Source organism: Brugia malayi (genome assembly GCF_000002995.4).
Source record: "Brugia malayi strain FR3 genome assembly, contig: Bm_012, whole genome shotgun sequence".
NCBI lineage: Eukaryota > Metazoa > Nematoda > Chromadorea > Rhabditida > Onchocercidae > Brugia > Brugia malayi.
This window is the reverse complement of record NW_025062289.1, coordinates 50,205-75,404: the sequence shown is the minus strand read 5'-3', so window position 1 is coordinate 75,404 and position 25,200 is coordinate 50,205. Positions and strand designations below refer to the sequence as shown.

The window sequence follows — 25,200 nt, the reverse complement described above, 5'->3', positions numbered from 1 at the left end:
TTGAAATTCGATCAATTTTCATGAAATTATTCATCATTTCATACATAAATATTCTACGTTTTAAACACTAATAAATTTCAATCCGGCGTTCAACAATAATTAAACTTCCTCGAACAATAAAATGTTTGCCAAGGAAATTTTTTTGTCATGAAAAGATATAAAAAAAGCTTCCCTTTTTGAAAAAATTTGAAAAATTTTTGAAAAAAATATCTGTCAATCATTTTATCAATAGTTATGATATCTACTCGTCTTTACTTCAGATAAAAAACGAAGCAATATTATGCTATGATATATACTATAATTACACAAATTAATTTTATAAAATAGCAAGATAATTTGCGAAGATGTATTAAAATAAACCAAACATCTCAAATAACTTATCTTTAAAATTATAGAATTAATAAATGAAAGTTAGAAAAAAAGCACAGAAATGATAAATAGAAATAATAATGAAATTCTATTATGTTTAGGATACAAAAATTTTCCATAAAACATTTTTTTAATCAATTATAATATAAAAAAAAAGCAAAGATTAGCAAAATTTATATACCACTGATCAAATAAAAAGGAAAGTAATGTAAAATTTCATGAGCTATAATTCAAACTGTAATTTGAATTGGTATTGAAGTAAGAAAATGATACTTTTGGAAATGATAAATTATCACACTGATGAAGCATTGAAACTGGTATGGTTAATTTGGATTACGTACGAAATTACTAAAATTTGAAAAAAAAATCATAAGTTTTCAGAAAAAGAATAGAAAAGATTGGATTTTATCAATTAAAAATTAAAAGAACAAAGACATTTCATCAGAAATACTGTATAGGACATTTTTGTGCCAAACTTATTCGTTCAATGAGTTAAGTCAGATCAATCAAACCACATTTAAAGAGATTTTTGATAAAAAAAGGATACGATCAGAAATCCATTTATACTTATACTATTTGATTGACGTGCTGTCGTTTAATATACTGCGTGCTAGCTGTATTTTTTGCTAATTTCTAAAAAAAAAGAAAAACCATCTTTCTCATTCTAATAATGCAAAAAAATATGATAAACTTGTAAGCAAGAATAAATCATCCGAAAAAGAATGATAAAGTTTATCAGTTAAATTTTCTATTGCTCGAGCATCTGCTGCAAAACGACATATTCAATCAGCCAAAAAATCCGCTGCCATTTTATCATCATTCATTTCATACCGAAACATTAGTTCGCCAAGTAAAACTTTTGCATTTTAAAGAGTTCGTTTTTTTTTTTCTTTTTTTAAATATATTATATTTATACCAATGATTATCATTGACAAAAATGATAACATATTTCTTTTTAAAGAAATCAAAAACAAAACACAATTTTCCATAGAGAAATTCATGTATATATAAAATGTATAAATATATCCTTTCCTGGATGTAAAATTACAGAGACATATTCATTGTCAACTGATAAATCTTTGAGCAATGCCATTGCAAAGAAATAAATTTTACAATTTGATAAGATAGATCTCTTAAAGACAAAATATTGTATTTTTAGAACTTTACGTTCACAAAAAAAAAAAGTACAGTGTTTCTTATCTGATCGTCACCAAATCGCAACTTAAGATTTCATCTATGTTACGAAATGATGCTGCCATAACTTCTGTTTTAGAGTCATATATTTTGTAATAACAACAGATTTTTCGGACATTCTAAAGATAAAGAATATTCCAAAATCAACTGGTCAAAATCTATATCGTTTTTCCGTTTTGCATATTTAATTTCTAATAACAAGTTTCAAATTTAACTCAAACAAAATTAGATATTATAATCTTTCGAATTTGTATTTTTTAAATACCAATCACGAATTCGGCCAACAAATGGAGAGATTAGTGTTGCATTCGCTTCGGCACATGCGATAGCTTGATAAATGTTGAATAGTAACGTCATATTACACCATGCTTACTCTCAAGTATACTAACACTGAGAAATTCGTTAATATAAAAAAGAAATAAATTTAAAAGAAAAAAAAATAGAAATCTGATCATAACTGGGAATGGTAACGGGTAACGGTAGGTGAATCTGAATATATTTTCAAAAAACTAATAACATATTGCATAACTCATTTACCTATAAAAAAGCTATCAAAAATAAAAAATATGTAATGAGCAGAAAAACATTGACATATTAAATGAAATTCTAAAAGATCTAAAATACAATGTTCAGATGCAATCATACAACCGTTAGAAAATTCTATCTGTCCACTGAAATAGACCAATTAATTGTACTTAAATAACCAAAAAGTCTCTTCAGAAATTGATAATGAAGTCATGAATAATAATACAATGTTTGATATAATGAAATAATCAAGCAGCTTGAATGCCTTCCCAAGTTGAGGATAATTTTATTGAATTTTATTGATACATATTCTTGTGTAAATGTTTCTTCTTCGCATATCTTTATAATCGTCAGTGCTTTTGCAATTTGTGCATTTTTATTAAAATTCAGCCTAAAAAAAAAAAAAAAAAAAAAAAAAAAAAAACAAATAAAATTTACTAAAAATATCTTTATGTTGAGAAAGGATGGATGGTTATGGTAACATTTTCACTTAGCATCAATTTAAAAGAATTTTGCATAGCTAAAGCATGCAACTGTAAAAGTTTTGGAAAAAAAATCATGGATAAGAATAACTAATTTTGATAGAATCTACTCTTTCAAACATATAGATGAATTTCATGGTTAAGATCTTTTCTAAAAAATAAGAAGGAAAAGTGTTCAACGGTTCATGCAGTCATATTATATCATCTGAAAAATATTACACAATCCGTTGTTCTTCCTATTAAATATATGGAGAGAAAACTATGTTATAATGATCTATAAACTTTATAGTTATGTCACAAATTCAGAAAATACCTAAAACTGTTTTTGGTTCTTCACGATTTAATGATGAACCGAATTTTTTCGCCTATGCAATGCTTTCTTTCAGAAAACGCTTATAATCATCAAGTTTTGATGCTGCCAATAAAATGGATGGATTTGTTGTAGCAATAAAATGGATTTCTTCAATTTCCTATACCAAAAGAAAAATACACAAATATTCCTTCATTGGTACTTCATTTTTACTCTATGTATTCGTGTTGAAGAATTCTTATCATTATTAGATATGCATGAAATGCAAATTTAATAAGTAAGAAATTGGTATTACTAAATGAAAAAATGATTTTAGATGCAAAAAACGAAAGAGAAATCGACAGAAAGAATAAAGCTGAACTAAATGAGTTTTTAACTGAATGAATAAAATATTTCATGGATAGATCAAATAGTTCGAAACATTTCACGAAATAAATCCAGTTATGTAAAATCCAGATGTAAAGAAATGTTAAATGGTGAAATTTTGTACCAAGAGGGCAGGTATAATTACTAAAACTTCTCGTTTCTTCGTTTTCCTTTCTCTTCTTTTCAGTGATGATTTCTCTTATCAGTTGACTGATTGATTTTGTGTGAACATAAAAGCTTGATCTTCGACCACAGTTTTGTTTTAAATGATTGAAGCAAAAAAAAAGGAAAGACCGGTTTTGTTTTCCGAGACATATTTTTTGAAATATTTGAATAAAATTGATTTTGTCGATATTTTATCGTTTCAAATGTCCCTATTTATAATGCCTTAAATTGTTATTATTCACATTAATATTTTATGATAAAATCTCGGTTGCTCGACAATTTTCTTCATTTCCTTTATTTGTAAAATGAAATATTCATATGTAATTTATCATCAACACTTCGTTCAATCTATATCACTTACTACATCGTTAAGTTCAAATCGTCAATTAAATATTGAAGAAAGTAAAATATTTGTTTCATTTTTTGTATTTTCATTACGTTATATATTCAAAAAAAAAAGCTGAAGAACTATAAGATTGTGGGACAATTTTTCGTTTTCAATTAATTAATTTCTTCTTTTCATGTTCTGCATTCCGTAGATTAATAAATTTAAGCCAGAATTTAAGCCAGTTGTTTCTCTTATTGGTGATGAAATTAAGACCAGTATTGTAAAATTCATCAAATTGATATTTAAGTCTTTGCTTTTTTTTTTGCTTTTTTTTGTAACTGCCTGGTCAGTCAATTGGTTGATTGATTTGAATGGATGGACGAATGGTTTATTAATTCATTTAATAAATGAATGGATAAGTGATCAGTGAAATGTGTGATCAAAAACGATAGCTTACATATCGGTTCCGGGAGATATTTATAAAATTGTTGGAAAATTAATTCTGCCTATGGTGATGAAGTTGAATCAATTGAAATGCAAGTTATCAATTTAGAATTCTAATTTATTCTATAAAAATTATATTTACTTCTAGTGATCTTTCATTTCGCGGAATTAAAATCATTTGTCAGATAATAGTGAGTAATTTTGCATGATGTCGGACATCGTAATTATTGCGTTTTGTCCATTCTTTCAAGTTTTAAACATTTTTGAATACTTTCAAAAGTTACCAATCAATTAGCCTATTGTCATCTATATTTCTTGAATTGTATTCTATATTTTTGTTTACCTCTCTTACATTTTATATATCTTTATTTAGTTTATGCAATCAAAAAACAAAATCTCACACATAACTATTTCAATCCTCAATGTGATTATGTAATTATTTTGTACCTAACCTCTTTTTTCTTTACTCTAATTAGATTGCTAACTAAGATTTCTCAATGTTTTATCACACTGGCGAAGAAAGCGATATAATGAAGGAATAGATACTTTTGGATGTCAACAATACGTTAACAATATTTTACGTAATCAGATGATAGATACAGTAAATAGAACCAAGAAATGTGCAACATTACGAGGGAGAATTTTTTTGCTTTTTTTCCTTTACATTTACTTGCTTTTCATATTTTTTTAAAGTTCTGAAGTCTTTAATTTTGACTTTTCTGCAGCTGTGAAAGAATCGAGTGTATTATTTCTTTTACGCAAAAAATTTTCATCTTGGTCGGATTTATCGTATAGTTAAAATAAATAATTCATGAACATTTCTTTCCTCTAGGATAGCATTTTAAAAAGGAATTTATTTTAAAGAATTTCCACATCTTTGTTGCATATATTTTTGTAATTATGAAATTAACAATACATGCAGGTATAACACTCAAGCCGATATTCACAATTCATGGATGTATGATGTTCAGGTGTATACAATCGTGATTAACAATTCATGTGCGTATGATACTTAGACTTAGGCTTAAGCTTAAGCTCAGGCTCAGGCTTAGGCTTAGGCTTATGCTTAGGTTTAGACTTAGGTTTAGTCTTAGGCTTATACTTAAACTTAGTCTTTGGCTTAGGCTCAAGCTTAGACTTAGGCTTAGACATAGGCTTAGGTATACTTAGGCTTAGGCTTAGACATAGGCTTAGGTATACTTAGGCTTAGGCTTAAGCTTTATTTCTAATCTAAAAATTGATTTTGTTTTATAAGTTTTATAATTTGCAAGAGTTTTTGTATATTAAACGGGGAAATAATTTCTAGTCTTATCAATTTTGATTTTAATTAAATGTTAAAACTATTAAAAAATATCAATTTATTAAAAAAAAATTAGTTATTTTGAAGTGAATTGATTAAATTTATGCATTGCATGGGTGACGGTCAGTTACGGTGTGGTCAATTGACATAAACAAGAAAATAAACTTCAATAACTAAGCTTTGTTTAATATTTGAGAAGCAAAATTAATAAGATTTTTAATTTATCGTAGATTTAATTCATTTCTGCAGCTAAAATTAATTTTTGTTTGAAATCGTAAGATAGAATTTTATGAAAGTTTTGTGATTTGCAATGAATCAAAACCTTTTTTGTATATTAGATTTTTTTCTATAATTTCTAGTAATATCAAATTTTACTTTAATTTAATGTTAAAACTGTTAAAAAACATATATTCATTAGAAAAAGTTAGATATTTTGAGCTTAAATGATTAATTTATATACATTGCATGAGTACTAATCATTCACAGTTGGTCAATTGATCAGCATGAATAATAAAATAAACTTTAATAATTAAGTTTTAATCAATATTTAATAAGCAAAATTAATTAAATTTTAATTTTTCACAATTTTAATTCATTCTTACAATTAAAATTAATTTATATTTCATTTTATATATTATTTTATATATTTTCATATATTTTTATGTATTTCATATATTTTATATATTTTATATTTCATTTTATATTATTTTATATATTATATATTTTATATATTATTTTATACATTTTATATATTTTCATTTATATATTAACTTATATATTAATACTTTTATAAAAATCCGATAATTTGTACAGGTATTTGCATATTAAACTAGGTAAGAAGTCCTGCCATTATCAAAATTTAATTTCAAGGGATGCTAAAAGTATTAAAAAATATCATTTAATAAAAAAAAAATTCATTATTATATACGCATAGTGCGGGACTGGTCACATACATTGTGGTCATTTGACATCTTAAACAATATAATAATGCTTAGGCTTAGGCTTAAGCTTAGGCATTAGGCTTAGGCATAAACGTAGGCTTAGGCTTAGGCGTTAGGCTTAGGCGTAGGCTTAGGCTTTGGCTTGGATTTTGGCTTGGGCTTAGGTTTAGGCATAAACGTAGGCTTAGGCTTAGGCTTAGGCTTATTACATTTGTAAAAATCCGATAATTTGTACGGGTATTTGCATGTTAAACTAGGAAAGAAGTCCTGCTATTATCAAAATTTAATTTCAAGGGATGCTAAAAGTATTAAAAAAAAATAAATTTAGGATTTATTCCGCATTGCTGATATCACCGTCATCATAATACAGTAAGCAAATGGTAAATTTCGTTGTGATAATGTGATTTAGGATTGCTTCCGTAATGGCATAAACACATCAAACTTACAATGAAATATAAATTGAAAGGTTTGCTTAAGAAAGATCATTGAATTATTCAAAATGGTGTATATTAGATATTCGCATCATTAAAAAGAAAAGATTGAGCAAAAAAATACTTTTTTTTCTACAAACAAATGATACAACACGCATAATATGAAGATATAAGATTGAGATCTATCAGAGATTAGAAGAGAGAGGAAGAGAGCAAATAATATCCTCTGTAGTGGAAGCAAAAAAATGTTTTTGGAAACAAACCTTTATGATTTGGTTAAATTGTTATTCGGGGGAGAAGTTTGATGTCAGGGAGATGTGTTGGATGCCAGCTAAATATTTGGGCAACAATTGAGTAAAACTGATTCGGAGGATTGGATGATTTTAAAACTGACCTAATTGACAATAGTATGGTTATAAATCTACATTGATGTTAGACAATGATCGAAACAAAGGAGAGGAGGTGCTTGCATGGGCACCAGTTGCTAATAAAGAGCTTATTAGATAACCGCATGATTATGATAGCTAACAAAGAACAATGTAGATATCCTCATGATTGTAAGGATTGCTAACAAAGAACGATGTAAATTGTTTCAATATGTAGAAGCATAAATTTGGAAACAAAGAGTCCGAAGTATAAGCATTATTTGCGGAAATTACGTAGATATCTTTACTACAATTTGCAACTCATATTTTTAGATCGCGATATTAAAATCCGCGACACTCCCGACCGAAGGAGCTAAATGCTTTAGTTCGTTGGACAGCTTTGGTTGATTGCTTCGCCTTATAGCGCTTCTAGTTCGTAGAGCAATTGGTTCTTGTTCATTGACATTTTGCACTGATTTGTTAAACATTGTTGGTTGAGGGTCAATTTCCTCACCTTTGACTTCCAGTGGGTATAACATATTCACCGGTCTGTTGAGTATTTTTCCTTTCGGTAATTCTATCGAGACACTTCTCACTTCTCCATCCTTTCCTGTTTTGATTTCTCTTATTCTGGCTAGTTTCCACATGCCACGGGGAATTTCTGGTTCATTTAGTAACACAATCTCTCCCTCGTGGGGAGTTCTTTTTACTACATCTCTCGGAGAAGAGTGTTCCCTTTGTGCTCTTTCTTTAAGAGTATTTAAATATTCCTCTTTCCATATTTCCCAGAAGGCATCGAGGGCCTTTAGTGTATTTGACCAGTATTGAATGAGTTTTTCTCTCGAATCCAATTTATGAGGGATAAAATCATCCATTTCATTCTTGTTTTTAGCAGGCATGATTAGATGCGCATTCGGTAGTATAAAGTCAATTGGACGCAATATGATACAATCATCAAAATTTACGTAAGTTAGTGGTCGAGTATTCAAAATACTTTCCACTTCCGCTACTAGCGTAATCAATTCCCGTTCCCATAATAACTTTCTGCCGATGGCTCTTTTCATTGCCCTTTTTGTTAACCCAATAAGTCGCTCATATACTCCTCCGTTCCAAGGCGCCTTTGGTATTATATTTTTCCAGATCATTTTCCTTTCCGCTAGGAATTCATTTAATTGTTGTTTCACAATGATTTTAAAAATTAACTGGAATTGACCAGCGTTGTCGCTTAAGATTAATTCTGGAAAGCCTCGTCTTGCTGTAAATCTTCTGAAAACATGTAAAAAGCTTTCGGCTGAAAGAGTTTCTACTACTTCTAGATGTACAGCTCTTGTTGTGAAACATGTGAATAGTGCTACCCATCTTTTTGTTAGCCCATTATCACTCCTGATATTCACAGGACCTAAATAGTCTAGTCCTACTCGCGCAAAGGGTCTTGATCTTGTGGTCCGAGATGCTGGAAGATCAGCCATAGTTGGTAATTTGAATGGTTTAGTTGTCCAGCGTCTGCACTTCATGCACTTATTCAAGATTCGTTTGACTTCCGTTCTACCTTTTGGGATCCATATCGTCGATCTCAGATTTGAGAGTGTATGAGCAATTCCAGCATGATACAGTTGTTCATGTCGTTGCTGAATAAAGAGTTCAGTTATGGTGTTGTGTCTCGGGAGATATATTGGGTGTAAGTTACTCTCTTTCATTTCAGAGTTAACTACGCGGCTTTTGTATCTCCATAGTTCGTTATCATAGAACAAATTCCATTTGATTATTTCATCTTTGGTAACTCCTTCTGACTGTGCTTGTTTGAATAGCACAATTTCTGACAACTCGTAATCCTGTGTTGTCAATATATTCTTTTCTTTCGTTGCCATCTTTAGCCAAGGAATTTCCCTTTTCATTGTTAATCTTATGAATTTCAGAACCCAACCAGTTGTTCTTATTAATCTTGACCATTTGCTAAAACGACTAGCATCTAAGATTCCGAAATGTTTGTTTATGATAATTGGTTCTGTGATGTGGGCCACAATTTCTTCATCCTGGTAATCCTCATTGTAATTGTATTTCCACTGTGGCCATTTTGATTCGTTTTCTGTTAACCACTTTGGTCCTTTCCACCAAAGATCATATCCTTTTAGTTTATTCGGAGAGATTCCTTTTGTAGCTATATCAGCTGGGTTTTGTTCACTTGGATATATCTAAAATGGATTTTCGCCTTTCGTATTTCTTCTACCCTATTTTGTATGAACGTTGGTAGTAAACGGGAACTATTGTGAACCCAATGAAGCGCACATTGAGAATCGGACCATAAAATTGTTATCACGTCCTCAAGCTCTTTTTGTTTTAATACGAATTGTACCATTCTCACTCCGATGAGTATTGCCAGTAATTCTAATCGAGGTATTGACATTCCTTTAATTGGCGCAATTCGGGATTTAGCAAACACTAAGAATACTTCTCTTTCTTGAGTTCGAATGTATAAAGCTGCTGAGTATGCAGCAGTTGATGCGTCAGTAAAAACATGAAATTGTACTTGCTTGGAACAATTTGTTGTGAATCTTGGTAGATCCTTTAGTTTCTTTGGCCATTCGTTCGTGAGTAATTTCCACGTGGTTTCATCTTCCTCACTTATAGTTTGATCCCATGAAAGGTTCTTTTTCCACAAAGTTTGGAGAAACAATTTGAATCTTATCAGTATAGGAACTATGAATCCTAGTGGGTCATATTGTGAGGCTACGAATTGCAATATAATTCTTTTAGTTAATTTCTTACCAAACCATGGTTTTAACGTTACTTGAATGATATCTTGTTTGTGGTACCAATTGAGACCTAGAATTTTTTTAATTGAACTTACCTCTGCTCGATCTTGTACCGGAAGTTTTTCATTGACTTCTTGGTCGTTAGAGAGAAATTCCCGTACATTCATTGATGCTTCATTGAATATAATTTTAATTTCCTTATAATTGGAAAGAGCTTCGTTGGTTCCTTTGGTTGGTATTATAATGTTATCGACATAGAGATTTTTCCTTAACTCGAGTGCGATTTTGCTTTTACAAGTTTCCAAATGATAATTGAGTGTAGCGGACAATAAAAATGGAGATGATACAATTCCAAATGGAACTCGTTGGAAACGGTAACAACTTACGTTTTCTTCGTTAACTGGACTTCGAATGTCTTTCAACCAAAGAAATCGAGTGCAGTTTCTATCTGTTGGATGCAATTCTATTTGCAAGAACGCCTTTTCTACGTCTGCTATTATTACATTTTTCATTGTACGGAAACGTAGCAAAACTCCAACCAAATCAGGGAGTGTTATTGGTCCCCGATATAAAACATCATTTAAACTTTTCATTCCTTTACAATGAGCTGATGCATCATAAACTATCCTCAGATTTGTCGTGGTTTTATTTGGTGTTATTACTTCGTGATGAGGCAGATAATGAATAATACCAACTTCATTCATTTCCGATGACACTTTCTCAATTATATTGGAATTGAGTTGTTCTTCAATAGTTTGATTGTATCGACTTAGTAATTGAGGTTTCATTTGAAGCCTCCTAATTAACGACTTTAATCTTCCAAGGCAAAGTCCGAAATTATCGCTTAGTTTGTTCTTTGAATCTTTCCAAGGCCAACAAACTTGATATCTTCCCTTGTCCCTAGTGATAGTTTGTTTAAATTGCTGCAATGCTTTTTCATCATTGTCAGAGTTTATTTTGTCTTGTATACCCATTAATTCCAGTTTCCAAAAGTGATCTAAGTCTGGAATATTGACGGCATTGACTTGAGAAATCGGACTTACTGATGTGGTTTCTGAAATACTGTCGTGTATTTCATTTATATACCCACTTCCAGCTATTATAGGTCCAACCTTTGTATGGATCAATGAAAATCCTGATTTTAAGTTCTCTGCTTGGTCAAACTGGATAAACTTGAAGAAGTGATCCGCACCTATGAGTATGTCCGGTTGTTTCCATTTGTTTTTGAAATTACTAAACTGATTTCGTTTGTCTATCATCAACAATTCCTTTTTGTTTAGATTAACTACTTGCAATTCATTCGTCAAGTGGTTAACTGTTATTACATCTAATCGGATTTATTTCCAATTTTTACTCCGATTTCAGTTTTAGTAGTGATACACGTTTTTGGCGTCTTATCACCAAATGAAGCAATTTTTATTTCCATCTCGTTAGTTTCTTGTAGATTCAATCGATAAGCCAAATCCTTTGATATGAACGATAATTGAGAACCAATATCGAATAGAATTAAAGCCTTTTGTTGGATTTTTGGGCGATTTGGATTGGTTACATTTATTTCCTTACATAACAGTAAGGTTCGCTTTTTCCATTGATTTCCTTTTTCGGTAATGGAGTTAGCGATTGTGACTGAACCCAACCTTTCTTTGTTGGAATCCACTGCTTGCGTGAGTTCCTTGTAGTTGTTGGGACACAGTGCTGTATTGTGTGGACTTTTACAATGGAAACACAAAGGTTTCCCTTTTTTACAATCACTTGTTGCATGTCCTTTTCGTAAACATTTGAAACATGCAGTGATTTCTCTCAAACGTTCCATCCGGAGTTTGAGAGTGGGATAGATGTTACATTCATTGTTCCAGTGGTCCTTATTGCAAAATACGCATGGTTTCCTTTTCCCATTTATAGAAATTTTTCCTGGAACCTTTTTTGATTTGATTGTATTATCTCCCTTTGTTTGGTTGATTGTGGCGAAAGCTGACGTTTCGCCTCTAACATTATTTTTGTTTGTTTTCTTCTCCCTTGTGTCTGCTTGACTTCTAGCAACTTCTTCATTTCTTAGAACTAGTTTTGTCAGGTACTGCCGGATATCCTTAACTGACCAACTCGTCGAATCCTCTTTCAATTGGTATAATTTATCAATTATCCACGCTGGTAGTTTATTTTCAATTGTAATTTCGATGCTTGAATGCTCTAAATTTTCACCTATAGCTTCCAGTTGTCGAAATGTTCTCTCCATGGCTTCTATGGTTGCTTTCCACTCTCGGTCATTTTTTTTGATGGTATTCAACTCGTTGTAGAGTGATTTCTTTATAAGGAAAGGTTTACCATATTTCTCCTTTAGTAAACCTATTATAACATCGTAGTTTTCTGGCGCTATATCATAACCTCTTACAGATAACAAAGCATCTCCTTTAAGACATGATATCAGATAGTTTAACTTTTGAATATCTGGGATGCTTTGCTCATGGACTGCTGCCTTGAAACTACACCAAAATTGCCTCCACAATTTTGGATCCCACTAAACGTTATTAGTGGTAATTGAGGAAGTTTTATTTCTGCTTGATTTGTGTGAATCATACTATTCTTTGGAAATGATTCTTTGACCTCTTCTTGTTTTAAATGTTGTAGTACCGAGCAATATTCATCAGTATGTATTTTAAGGGTAATAATAGTTTCTCTTGTTCTAGTGATTAAACTTAAAATACCTTGTGGATCGTCAACCATATTGGCGTATTTCGTCTCCTCTTCCTTTCTCCTCGTTGCTATTGTCAAGCTCTGAATATTATCCAGCCAATTTTGATTAGCTGTTTCGAGTAACCCAGCATAATATTCGAGATGTGCGATCTTCTCCTTGACGATTCGCAATTTAATTTCGTATTGATGCTGAAGTTCCCCTCGTGATAGTGTTTGAGACGGGGAGGTCAGATCGAGTTCACTTGCTTCTTTAAGAAGTTCTAGAGTTCTCGACTTCGATAATTCGCTTCCTTTTCTTATACTGTCGGACATGTCCCGGCTCGTGGCACCAAAATTGTAGTGGAAGCAAAAAAATGTTTTTGGAAACAAACCTTTATGATTTGGTTAAATTGTTATTCGGGGGAGAAGTTTGATGTCAGGGAGATGTGTTGGATGCCAGCTAAATATTTGGGCAACAATTGAGTAAAACTGATTCGGAGGATTGGATGATTTTAAAACTGACCTAATTGACAATAGTATGGTTATAAATCTACATTGATGTTAGACAATGATCGAAACAAAGGAGAGGAGGTGCTTGCATGGGCACCAGTTGCTAATAAAGAGCTTATTAGATAACCGCATGATTATGATAGCTAACAAAGAACAATGTAGATATCCTCATGATTGTAAGGATTGCTAACAAAGAACGATGTAAATTGTTTCAATATGTAGAAGCATAAATTTGGAAACAAAGAGTCCGAAGTATAAGCATTATTTGCGGAAATTACGTAGATATCTTTACTACAATTTGCAACTCATATTTTTAGATCGCGATATTAAAATCCGCGACATCCTCTGTAAAAAGTTAAATGAACAATTCCTATACACAAAGTAATATGTTGCATATCTTCATGAAAAAACTAAGTAATAGCAATTATGAAAAGCAGAAGCGATCAAGTTGATAAAATTGTAGAATAAGCTGAGGAAATGCATCAACCAGTATTGTGATAATACCTATAAAGGAAATAAATCATACTAATTGGGTTAATAGTGTGTTGTTGATGTGAGGAGAGTTGAGGTGGGTGTAGCCAAGTGGTTTTGCAGGGGCTCGGGTCCTTCTATCCTAGCCGTATTAAGGTTGGTGGTGGTGTAAAAGTTAGAAGATGATTTTCTAGGGTTGGTTATTAAATTATATATTAATGTATAATATTAACATTTATAAATAGAACGGTTGTGTGGAAAGTAGCAACTATAACGCTGATGCAATAAAAATCCTAAGAGGTCATGATGCTGTAAAGAAGTATGCAGGTATGTACATGTACATTGGAGGAGGGAGGGGATATCTGATGATGGTCTGGTTTGTTGTGCATCTATGATGTTGTTGATAATGAGATATAAATGAGTTTTTAGATGTGGTATTGTGACAAAATTGAGGTTCATAATGGTCCAAACTCTTCTCACTATAACTCATGAGATTACCTGTAAATCAACATCCTATTTTATAACATATTTAGATTGGAAATTAAATGCATTTCACTTTAAAATTGCACGTAAAACGTTGTATTTAACTTTATAAATACACGTAGTGCATACCATTCTATATATTGTAATTTTAAAACGAGCATTCCCTTGAATTTGTTTAGTAAGCACGCAGGCTACAAAATGATGTTAACGTTATAGAGGACTTATCAAAGATATAAAGAAAGATAAAGAAATTGGATGGCATTGCTCCTCATGATGGTATTTTGGTTCTTGATGCGACTGCCGGTCAAAATACATAATTAGAGGCATTTGCTAAAATGGTTAGTTAGTGTTACAGGATTAATTATTATAACAAAGCTAGATGGTGCTGGGAGGTGTGTTGATTGGACTTGTAGAAACTTATAAATTTACGCGCTATAGGAATTGGTGAGAGTATAGAGGACCTGAGAGAGTTCACTAATAAAGAATTTGCTAAAGCGTTATTCAGCTGTGATTAAAGATCTCCTTTAATTCTTTTATGTGGCCAAGCTTAATTATTTCGATATGTGAGGAGAGTAATTGCTATTTTGAGGCATAATTGCTTTTTTAAATCCTTTTTTTTTTCCTTCTTTATCCTCAGATTAGCATATGAGATATGTCTAATCTTACCTAAAAGTGCAATTTCACGTGAATGCTACTGAAGTTGACAGCGGTAAACTTACTATGCTTGAAATAAGAGAGAGATCAACCGATGGTTCTTGTATTTTCAACCCTCATCCAATGTTCAGATACATTTCTTTTTCATGCAAAGACATTTTGCAACGAGCATTTAGCACTGCAATGAAAATAGCCAATCGGTTGATATTTCATCCAATTACTGCTCTTCTTGGATTTTCCACGTTTATTCCGTTGTTAACACTTGAACTTCCATCAAAACCGGTCTGGAATCCTCAATTCCTACAAATGCAGCATTGTCAACAACTTCTCTATCGTCAGCATTACCTGTTACCAAATAATGATGATGGATTTCAATAGATAATAATCCAGCTTCAGACATTTCAAAATACCACTTCATTTGTAAAACCAAATCTATTTTTATAACATGCAAAATATGGCAATGATTGCTGTTTTCACTCTCAAAATATAGTAAGCATTACGTCCACCATATCTTCTAAACTTTTTGGTCCTGCTATTTATCTGTCCTTAGTTATATGGCCAACTATTAAACAATAAATACCGTGTTGTTTTACAAGAACGGTTAAATCATGAACACAAGTATGTTTTTTTAAAGTGCTTGTGCTGATGTAATTTTACTATCATACATTGTAATAGTTAAAATTAATAGTCAAATTCATTTTTTTTTTCTTTTTTTGATTGAAATATGTATTGTTCCATCTAATTTTCTCTTGATTTAGGTTAATAAACATTGTATTTTATGATTTATTTACCGTTTAATCATTTATAATTGATATTTAATTGTTTTTATAATTATATTGGGGTAAAAAACTTCCCAAAAACTAGAAGATCATGTCGATTTTTAAGCAAAATGCATAAAAAATCCATAATTCTTCCATAATTCAATGAAATTTCGATTTTGCTACTATTCAAGAACCATAAAATTATTAAATTTATTGTGCAAACTAATCGAACATTAAATTTGTAAATAAAATTAATTTTAATGTCAGAAAAAAAAATTAAAATCATCATTAATTGCAAATTTTATCAATTTCTACATTGAATGATTTCTCCAAAGTTATTTTTTAAAACTTTCTTTTATGCATAAATTGTCAAATATCCCCGACATAATGTATGCGCATCAAGGGCAATGCAAATAAATGTAATCAATTAAGTTCAAATTATATTTATTTTTAAATGATTTGTATTTTTCCAGTACTGTTTTTCACTTAATTAAAATGGAATTTAAAAAAAATTAAAATTTTTTTCAGTATTAAATTCACAAAAACTCTTAGAAGTTGTCAAAATTTTCTAGAGATCCATACCGAAATTTGTGATTAAAATTAATTTTATCGTCAAAAATAAGCTGAAATCATTGCTAATTACAAATATTGTTAACTTTTACATTGTAAGGTTGCTCCAGAATGAATTTATTAAACTTTTTTTTTTTTTGCATAAATTGTCAAATATCCTCAACAGAATGTGAGCAAAGCAAGTATAATGCAAATAAAATAAAGTTCAACAGTTTTTTGCATATTGAACTTAAGTCAGTTAATTAATAATCAACAATTATAAAAATATGCTACAAATCTATCTTAGCTTTTTTTTTTTTTATAATACCACTTCTCACCTCGTATTCGCCCACTTTTGTTACATATTATTGAGAGAATACTTTCTTCTCACTTACGTATTTTTTATTATCTTTTGGCATGATAACTCGTTTGCTGTGAATTCGAATTTTACTGTCAGTTTGTTGTTTATGCGTTTCTGCGATATTCATGGAATATTAAATGGAGAAAAAAAATAAATCATTAATCGGTCACTGCATTCTGATGTCTCGAAAACGTCTGATTGTTACACGCCTTTTCTCATGCTTGTGAAGAATGCCCAAATTGTGTCTCATTTTCTAGAATGAAAATTTTTAGTTGTTTTATAGCGCTAAAACAATGATTAATAGTATTTGGCTTTGTGGGGGATTGATATGCTTTTCTGCATGTTTTTCGTTTAAGGAAAACAAAATAATTTGACTAAAAGTGTTTTTTTTTTTTTTTTATTTCTTTCTCTGTTGATATTTTCGATGTTTGTTGATGTATCTTAAAGCGTTATTGTCACCATTGTCAACATATTTTTAAACAGTTCGTTCTTAGGTCATGGGCAGCTGCTACGCATTAAGTGCACGATATGAAAAGAAATAAATATACAGTATGAATGCGTTAAATAAACTTTGTATTGTCAACTCAGTGGTTACAAATGTTTCGCAACACATTTCACACGCAATGCTATTTTAGGCTAATATATGTGTTTAAAATTTTGCTAAATTTGCAAACTAACGAGATTTTGTTCGGCAGATCATCTTGTGATGTTGCAGTGCATTCCTGGTGGTGAAGAATTTGTCACAATCCTCGCATTGAGGATGAGGTTCATGCGTTTGCTTGTGATTGCAAAATGATGGTCCGTAGTCGAATGTTCGCCCACAACCGGGTACTCTGCATTCATAGATAAAAGGTTGACCATGTGTCTTCCTATGTGTTATATATTCGATGTAACTTTTCGCGATCACAGCACACCCAGGATAGAGGCATTCATAGCTTCGTTTGTCTAAAAAACATTTAAGATATTTGTTTTTGCAATTGGTATTTTATTATGGTGTTTGGCAGCTAATTAAGTAATCTAATAAACCATAAAAATATTATTTCAGTGAAATAATCAATGAAATACATTCCATTTCAAATAATTTGGATCACAAGAAATTGCTTAATTATTTTTGAGCATATATATGTATCGATCTTGCATTGGATATAAGTTTTGGTAAATAGAGTAGCTAAAATCATGGGGATTTCTTTTTCTCCTTAGAGTTATTAAAAGTAACAAACTCCTTTATTTAAAGCCGAAGTTTTGCTACCCTCTATTTTAATAATTTAAAATTAATGAAAAACGAATTTTTGTTTCTTGCACTTGGAGTGGTGAACAGGATTGAGATGAATGTTAGCCTACCGAGGCAAGTGGACCTTGGTATCAGATGAAATTATGCCAAGTATTGAGCTATTAATTGCTGATGTAAGTTTTATTGCTCAAGGGAAGGAAGATTTATTTGGAATAATAATTACGCATACACATGAAACCATTACGATGCAGTGCCTTAACTGTGGAAAGAGTTACAATGTCCCAGATATACAACAAAGTTCACGACTAATTTTCTCAAGGAAAAACTGAAGGAATTTCTGCTAGAAGGTATGGTATCTGTGAAAGAGGTGGATATAAACGGCAGTATAAATTTAAGTCCTTTTAACAGCCTTGCAACAAAATGTAATTGTGAATTTTCCGTTGTATCAACTATCATTGTCCAGCGGTCACAGGTGCTCCATAGTACATTTCACAGGCACTCCATTTCAGGCTCACATATGTGTTTAAAATTTTGCTAAATTTGCAAACTAACGAGATTCTGTTTGGCAGATCCTCTTATGATATTGCAGTGTATTCCTGGTGGCGAAGAATTTGCCACAGCCCTCGCACTGAGGATTAAGTTCATGCGTCTGTTTGTGACTGCGAAATGATGAATAGTAGTGGAATGTCCTCCCACAACCGGGCACTTTGCATTAATAGGTGAAGGGCTGACCGTGCGTTTTCTTATGTATTACATATTCTTTGTAATTTTCCGTCATCCGGGGTAATGACAAATATACTTTCTCTTATCTGAAAAATTCTTGTCAAAAATCATTTGGTTATTATGTAGTGAAGAACACGGCCACACAGAATTTTGTGGGAACATTAACAGCATTCTTGGATCCAAGAACATTAACAATTAACATAGTCATAAGAGTGCGAATTAATGAGTAAAAAATCCTTCCTACCGATATATACGTTTCTTTCGTTGTAAAGTTTCAAAAAGATTGGAGAATTTAGCCAAGTCAATAAAATGGTAATTTTCCAACTGAGTTTACATCTGTAAACAACTATTATATAAAAGATGAAGTCGTAATGGAAGCAAAAACTACAAAAAAAGATTGGATTGAATAAAATGTTTAAACCGACTGTCGCCTTTCGTGATACTTTTGAAAAAGTTACACGTATGTCAATCAGAATATTTCAAGAAACAATTCAGAAGAACAGCTACCTATAATAAAATATTCGTTATTAGTGCTATGATGTGCTATATAGAAGAAACTGAATAAATCTGATAAGTAATCTTTGCTTACATATAGTTCATCTATATCATATTGATTGAATAAAACAGTTTCTGTTTCATTACCACCAGTGAGAAATCGTGTTACAACCCCTATAACAACACTCGCAGCAGCAACAACTTGAGTTTGTAGTTTGGTAATTCCATTTTTGAACACATTTTGATCCTCCAATGAATTATAACGATGAAAATATATAACGATTACTAACGATTACTGATAGTATGTTGGTTTTTTTTTTTTTTTTTTATTCAGTTTTAGATCGACAATATAAGTTACTAACTATATTAATAAATAATTTTTATTTTTCGCAAGTGCACATTTTTATTAGGCTATCACAGCTGAACAATTCCTACTAACTTATAAATATATTGTTGACTAAACGGCCGAAGAACAAAACCAGCTATGTCACGTTTTCCCTTCAAAAATGATTGATAAGAAGAGGGTGGTAATCCAGTCCTCCTCTCGATATTTATTTTACTTTGCTTAAAGGACGATTTAGCTGCGTCTAGCAAAGTTTGCACCTGAAATGATTAGAGTAACATCCATCTAACAAAATGAAAATGAAGGACTACATAATTCTCATAATTACGCAACCCAACTAACATTTAAAAAAATATATACCACAAAGTCATCGCTTAACTTAGGACAACCTAATCGGATCCTACTCACTGGATGTAAAATAGCATGAAAAAATGGATTTTAGCCCCATCAGAGATGGGAATAAACATATTTCTCTAAGAATTTGCTGTTCCACACACTTTCAGTTTGTTTTCAGGAGTATCGTAAGCCTTTGAATCGATGTGAGCAGAAAACACTGGTTCTGAACCATCAAGCTGCTGCACCTGCAAAATAATCACAAGTGAAAGTAATACAATGTAAGGTAAACTTTAATGCTAGATTTTTTTGACCTATTACTGCTTGTTGAATTTGCTGTGCATGTATAATAATGGTCTGTTAGTCAACCTTATTAAAACAGTTCTGCTGTCATGTTCACAATCTTTATAGTCACCTCAATAAAGCTATCGATATCTGTTAACCGGATATCTAGAGGAAATTCGCCTTTTATGATGTCATTTACTGTGGCACTACTTCCGATATAACCCAGCGATTCCTGAAATCATTTATTTGCATTAAAATCTCTTGCATTCTATGACAAAAATATACTGGTATGACTATACTAACAAATGGCAGAATTTTAGTTACACTAACATGACCATAACTCATATTATACTAGTTAAATTCAAAAAATAGTAATGAAGCATTCCTAGTTATAAATTCAAGAACATACTCCGTGAAAAAATGCAAACATGACGGCCCTCCCATTGCGTTGTGCTACAGCTTCAAATTCAGTGGAATGATTTGCAATCGTTTTAGCAACCGCTAGAAGACTAACGAGTGATGTGAGAACAGACACCTCACCAACAGCTGCTTCTGTGAACGAACTGAAGGAATCCATCTACAACATCGTCAAACACTGCCTCTGTAGTCATCCCATCTTTTGAGATTCATCAAATAAAATGAAAGAAAACAAATATGAGAAAGTATACTCTGGCGGAGAGAATCAAGATTTTCGGCTTGAACTTTTTCGTAAGTGCTGGAATTGTTGCAAACAAATTTTTGTCTGCCAATGGGTCACATAAAGAGATCCTGAAACCAAGTAATGCGAAATGTATAAGCCCAAGCAACAAAATCAAAATACTTTTCCGAATACTAACAATGAATCTGAAAAGCCGTAAAACAGCCTTTGGCGTTGGAGACATATTTGAGCATTTCCCGCTGCTCGCATGAAATGCTTCATGCGAGCTGAACAAAGTACATCTTCTCTCAAATTCCTCTTGTTGAATGCTTCATAACACTGCAATAAATACTTTTTGGTTGACTGATGTAGAAGAGATATTGAAATTCATGAGATCTATGAACGTATGACTCAATCATATTTTAGCTGTTTTCAGAAGAAATGGTAAATATACAGCATAGCAAACCGACTGACGAAATTTCTGATGATGTCAATTTCAGTGTAATTTTCAATAACAAAAATTGGTTTCTTCCAATTGATGAATCGAAAGCCTTCCGGCAACAGTGCACCGTGTTCATTCCAACGATTTTCACATTTCCCACTAATATCTGAAAAATGTGGAGCTCATTCAGTTCTATAGAAAAATTATCAAGAACTTAACTATTACTCAGTTGTTACTTCATCTGACCATAAATTATAGACCTGGGTGGGAAATACGAAACAATAAAAAGTTGTACCAAATTGTTCGTTAGGGCAAACGGCATCTTCCGAAAATCCGACATCAAGTCGTTTCATGTCGCTGATAGAAGATTCATTGCGTAAAAGAAGCACACCACGTACTTTATCGTCCTTCAATACTCTGATTATTTCCCTGCAGCAGCAACAGTATGTATCCTATTTAAAAGTATTATTCGTAAAAAAAAAACAGAAACTAAAAAATACAGCCTGAAACTTACTCATTTAAAAGAAATATATCGAAAGCTGTGATAATGCGATCTTCAGAATCAAGACTTGCTATAAGATTGATTAACTCATCAGCATTATTTGCATAAACGACAACACCTTCGTTTCCTTCCTCTGCAGCTGAAATGGTACCAAATACAGAGCTCCATAAGTAATTACTCTGATCATTTCTTGCAACGCCTATCTCCTTTTAAACAATACAAGTACTTACAACCACACCCAATTTCATGTGTTCCATTCAACAATCGAAAGCAACTGTATCTTCCACCAATCAAATCTAGATAGATCTGATCCGATAGTCGTTCACCACAACTGATTTTCACTGAATGAATTTCTCTCCAGTCATATTCCTAGTTAAAACATCCAATATCAACACCTAACCTTACCACCATGTTCACCTTTCGCTAATCCATGAATGGTACATTGAACCTCTTCCCCTTCTGCCTACAATATATATGAGTTTTCTTCGTTTGAAATGGAGACAAGAATTTCTCTGTTCGAAAGGAAATTTCAACTTCTATGACAGTAAAATCAAAAAAAAAAAACCAGCATACAGGACGCTGCGAAAAGTAAAAGTTGACACCAATATTTCATATCAATTTCACTTGCATCGATTTTATTATTCTGAAATGCAACATCATAATGAATGGAAGACAAACAATTCATATAAGCATAAAATTTTGAAAAAAAAAAAAAAAAAACTCAGCAACTCTTAATTGTGAACGAAAAGAAACATAGAAGAAAACAAAGTTTTCGTACAAAAACCTCTGATGCAAAAAGTGCGTTTAATTTCTGCATGCAAGTAGAGTACTTGTGGTAAAAAAAAAACAGAGAATTGACATTTTTAAAGTTTGAATTTAAACAAGAGGAACAAATAGATACGGATGATAAGAACAGCGACGAATAAGGTAGAATTAACCCCAACGATGAGAGGAACTAATCTAACCCCAGTCCTTCCGATAAAATTGAGGCGCAGTAAACCGAGTGCAACATTATGTGAAACTTATGTCCCAGCGTTGACATCTATTATCAGTTGGTGTAAGTTCTGTTATCGTGAATTCACGGAAGGATGTTATCAGTAGCTGTTCACGTCCTTAAGTCATTCGATGTCGTATCGAAGTGATAAAATTGACGGGTCCAATTTTGTGAAGTGAATGCTGTGTTTTTTTTTTTTTTGTTGAAAAGAGATAATAAAATATTAATAGTAAGTTAATTAGACATTTTCAATCTAATAAGTTGAATAAAGATTAATTTAAAAAATTAAGAATGATAAATATTACAGGAGTGCTTGTTACCGGAACATCAGGTTTTACATTTGTTGTGTTCATCAACTTTTAAAGGAAAATTATACTGTACGTGACCTTAATAATCATTTCAAAATTGATCCACTGAAACAACTAGAAGGAGCAGCTGAATGTTTGGAATTGGTTGAAGTAGATTTGGAAAATGATCAAGGATGGTCTCAGTTCGTTCTGTTCTTTCAACATTTCTTATTTATTTTATCATTTTTATTAATTAATCAACCTGTTATCAATTCCTTTCTCTCTCTCTCTCTTTGTTTTTCCCTTTTTCTAGAAAGAGTTTTTCTTTTCTAGAAAAAGAGAGAGAGAGAGCTAAAAATTCTAAATTTTCTTCCTGGCCTACTTCATTGAAGAATGTTTAATCATTCGTTTCAAGTTCATTTCATTTTTTTTTTCCATTCATTTTCACTGTTTTTTAATCTTTTCAGAGCAACAGCTAATTGCACCTATGTTTTGCATGTTGCGAGTCTTTTTCCAATTGTCACTCATGAATCAGTCATTTCAACTGCAGTAGATGGTACTCTTCGAGTATTACGAGCTGCTGCATCAAATTCATCTCTAAAAAAAGTTGTTGTTACTAGTTCTTGCGCTGCTCTTAATGGTAAAATTTTTGAAAATTAATTTCTCGAAAAAAAAAGTAGCACAAAATAACAAGAATAATTTTGATTATTTGAATAATTAAATAATGTCATTAGTCCATTCGAATTTTATTTCATATGAAATGGCGAAAGGAAAATACAAATTAGCAATTAGGTCATTGTGCATACATCGATCGGTCTTAATTGATTTTAAACATTATAAACAACAATAAAATAAAAATGTTTAAGAGTTGTTTTCTTTTTTTTTTTTTCTCTCTCTCTCTTCACAAATTAACGACAAGAAATGAAAATCACTTCGTAATGAGGAAAAAACTTAAACAAATGCACTGAGATTATTTGACATTGTAGAAGCTCACGGATATGACGCGAACATTCAACGAAAATGATTGGAGTAATATCGATTCGAAAATGTAAATAATTATATGAAAAGTAAAACACTTGCAGAAAAAGCTGCATGGGATTTTGTTTTTTACTAGAGATTAATTTTACTACATCTGAATTGTCCTCTCTGATAACTCATTTACAATTTGTACTTAAAAAATCCATCCTTTGTCGTTTATTGTGTTAAATAAAACTGTGGAACAAATGAATTCGAATCATTGATGAAATAATGGTTTTTAAATTTTTTCAGATATTTTTTTTTAAACTCAAAATCATCCAATTACTTTTCAAATTCCAGACACTAAGTTCAAGTTAACTGTAATCAATTCGGCACTTGTTGGACCTCTCCTTTATAATGTACAAGGAATGAGTATCGATGTAAACTTATCCTTACTAAAAAGTTATAAAACAACAGAAAAAAAAGAAAATTGACTTAAGTTTTTCTTTTGCTAGCAAAACAATGTTATTAAATTATATTTGATCATTTGTGATATCGATGTTATTCCACTAAAATTGATTAGTATAAATTCAGTCTTTTTTTTTTCTTTTTAGATAATACGTCGTTTTTTGAACAATGAAATTCCCGCAGTACCAGCAGTTCAATTTGGTTTAATAGACCTACCTGATATAGCACAAGCACAAGCACGTGCTATGCGAGAACCACGTAGTGATGGATTACGAATTTTATTAAGTTATCAACCAAGTTTCTGGTTTCTGGATATTGCCAATGTTCTACGTGATGAATTCTCATCGCAGGGTTTAAATAGATTTATTTTCCATTGATATTCCACCTATCACTTATGATTGTCTCAATAAATTGATAATCTCATTAATTTCAGGTTACAGTATCCCAAGAATTACAGTGCCATATCCGATAGCATGGCTTTATTCATTGTTCAGCAACAAAACAAAGCGGTAAATACTAAGTCGTTTTGGCAATGAAGTACATTTCGATAATTCTCTCGTAAATTATAATTTATCATAATCTTATTAATTATCTTTTTTTCTGGCTCTCAATAATACTAATAATTGATGATCTCATTGATTTCAGATTACAGCATACGAGGTTATAATATCTCAATAATAGCATAAAAATTGACAGTTGCTAAGATGATTAAACTACAGGCAAAAGATATTCTTGGAATAGAATTTACAGACCTTAAAGAATCGATTATTAATATGGCATATGATATTATCGAAGTAATATGGCACCAAAACAAGAAAATTACAAATGACCACCCGCTAAAACTTCTTAGAAGATATGAAATGATAAATACATATTTAATTGCACAAAAAAAAAGCCTTTCTTAATTCAGTTTATACAAATTTCTTCATTGCTTCTACTATTACTATTTAAATATGATAATTCCATTAAAACTATCCCCTTGTAAATGATTACTTTGTCTAGGAAAGAATTGGTGAAATAATCAGTCCTTCTGCGATATTTCCAAGTTATAAAGTTGCAAACTAATATGCA

The 25,200-nt window shown here is 31.3% G+C and overlaps 2 protein-coding genes and 1 pseudogene across 4 annotated transcripts; 2 read left to right on the top strand and 1 right to left on the bottom strand.

Annotated features, from left to right (window-relative positions):
* Positions 1 to 14,289: 14,289 nt before the first annotated feature.
* On the top strand, positions 14,290 to 14,619 carry Bm18322 (annotated as a pseudogene). The gene has a single exon. A coding segment is annotated over exon 1 (330 nt).
* A 4,676-nt stretch (positions 14,620 to 19,295) lies between these two features.
* On the bottom strand, positions 19,296 to 22,036 carry Bma-aph-2.2 (Zinc finger, C2H2 type family protein; the record flags this gene model as incomplete). Of its 2 annotated transcripts, XM_043082824.1 has the most annotated exons (11): positions 19,296 to 19,484; positions 19,722 to 19,805; positions 19,973 to 20,074; positions 20,252 to 20,419; positions 20,511 to 20,610; positions 20,679 to 20,818; positions 20,954 to 21,087; positions 21,217 to 21,350; positions 21,436 to 21,562; positions 21,654 to 21,764; positions 21,997 to 22,036. In XM_043082824.1, 11 exons carry the CDS (start codon positions 22,034 to 22,036, stop codon positions 19,296 to 19,298), a joined length of 1,329 nt encoding a protein of 442 aa, XP_042938758.1. The 2 variants fall into 2 exon arrangements, with proteins under 2 accessions (XP_042938758.1, XP_001892932.2); XM_001892897.2 differs by lacking the exon at positions 21,997 to 22,036 and having other exon boundaries at positions 21,650 to 21,680.
* Positions 22,037 to 22,548: 512 nt separating this feature from the next.
* On the top strand, positions 22,549 to 24,642 carry Bm9272 (uncharacterized protein; the record flags this gene model as incomplete). The annotated part of the gene is made up of 6 exons (XM_043082823.1): positions 22,549 to 22,592; positions 22,725 to 22,907; positions 23,172 to 23,344; positions 24,022 to 24,101; positions 24,276 to 24,480; positions 24,563 to 24,642. 6 exons carry the CDS (start codon positions 22,549 to 22,551, stop codon positions 24,640 to 24,642), a joined length of 765 nt encoding a protein of 254 aa, XP_042938757.1.
* Positions 24,643 to 25,200: the final 558 nt, after the last annotated feature.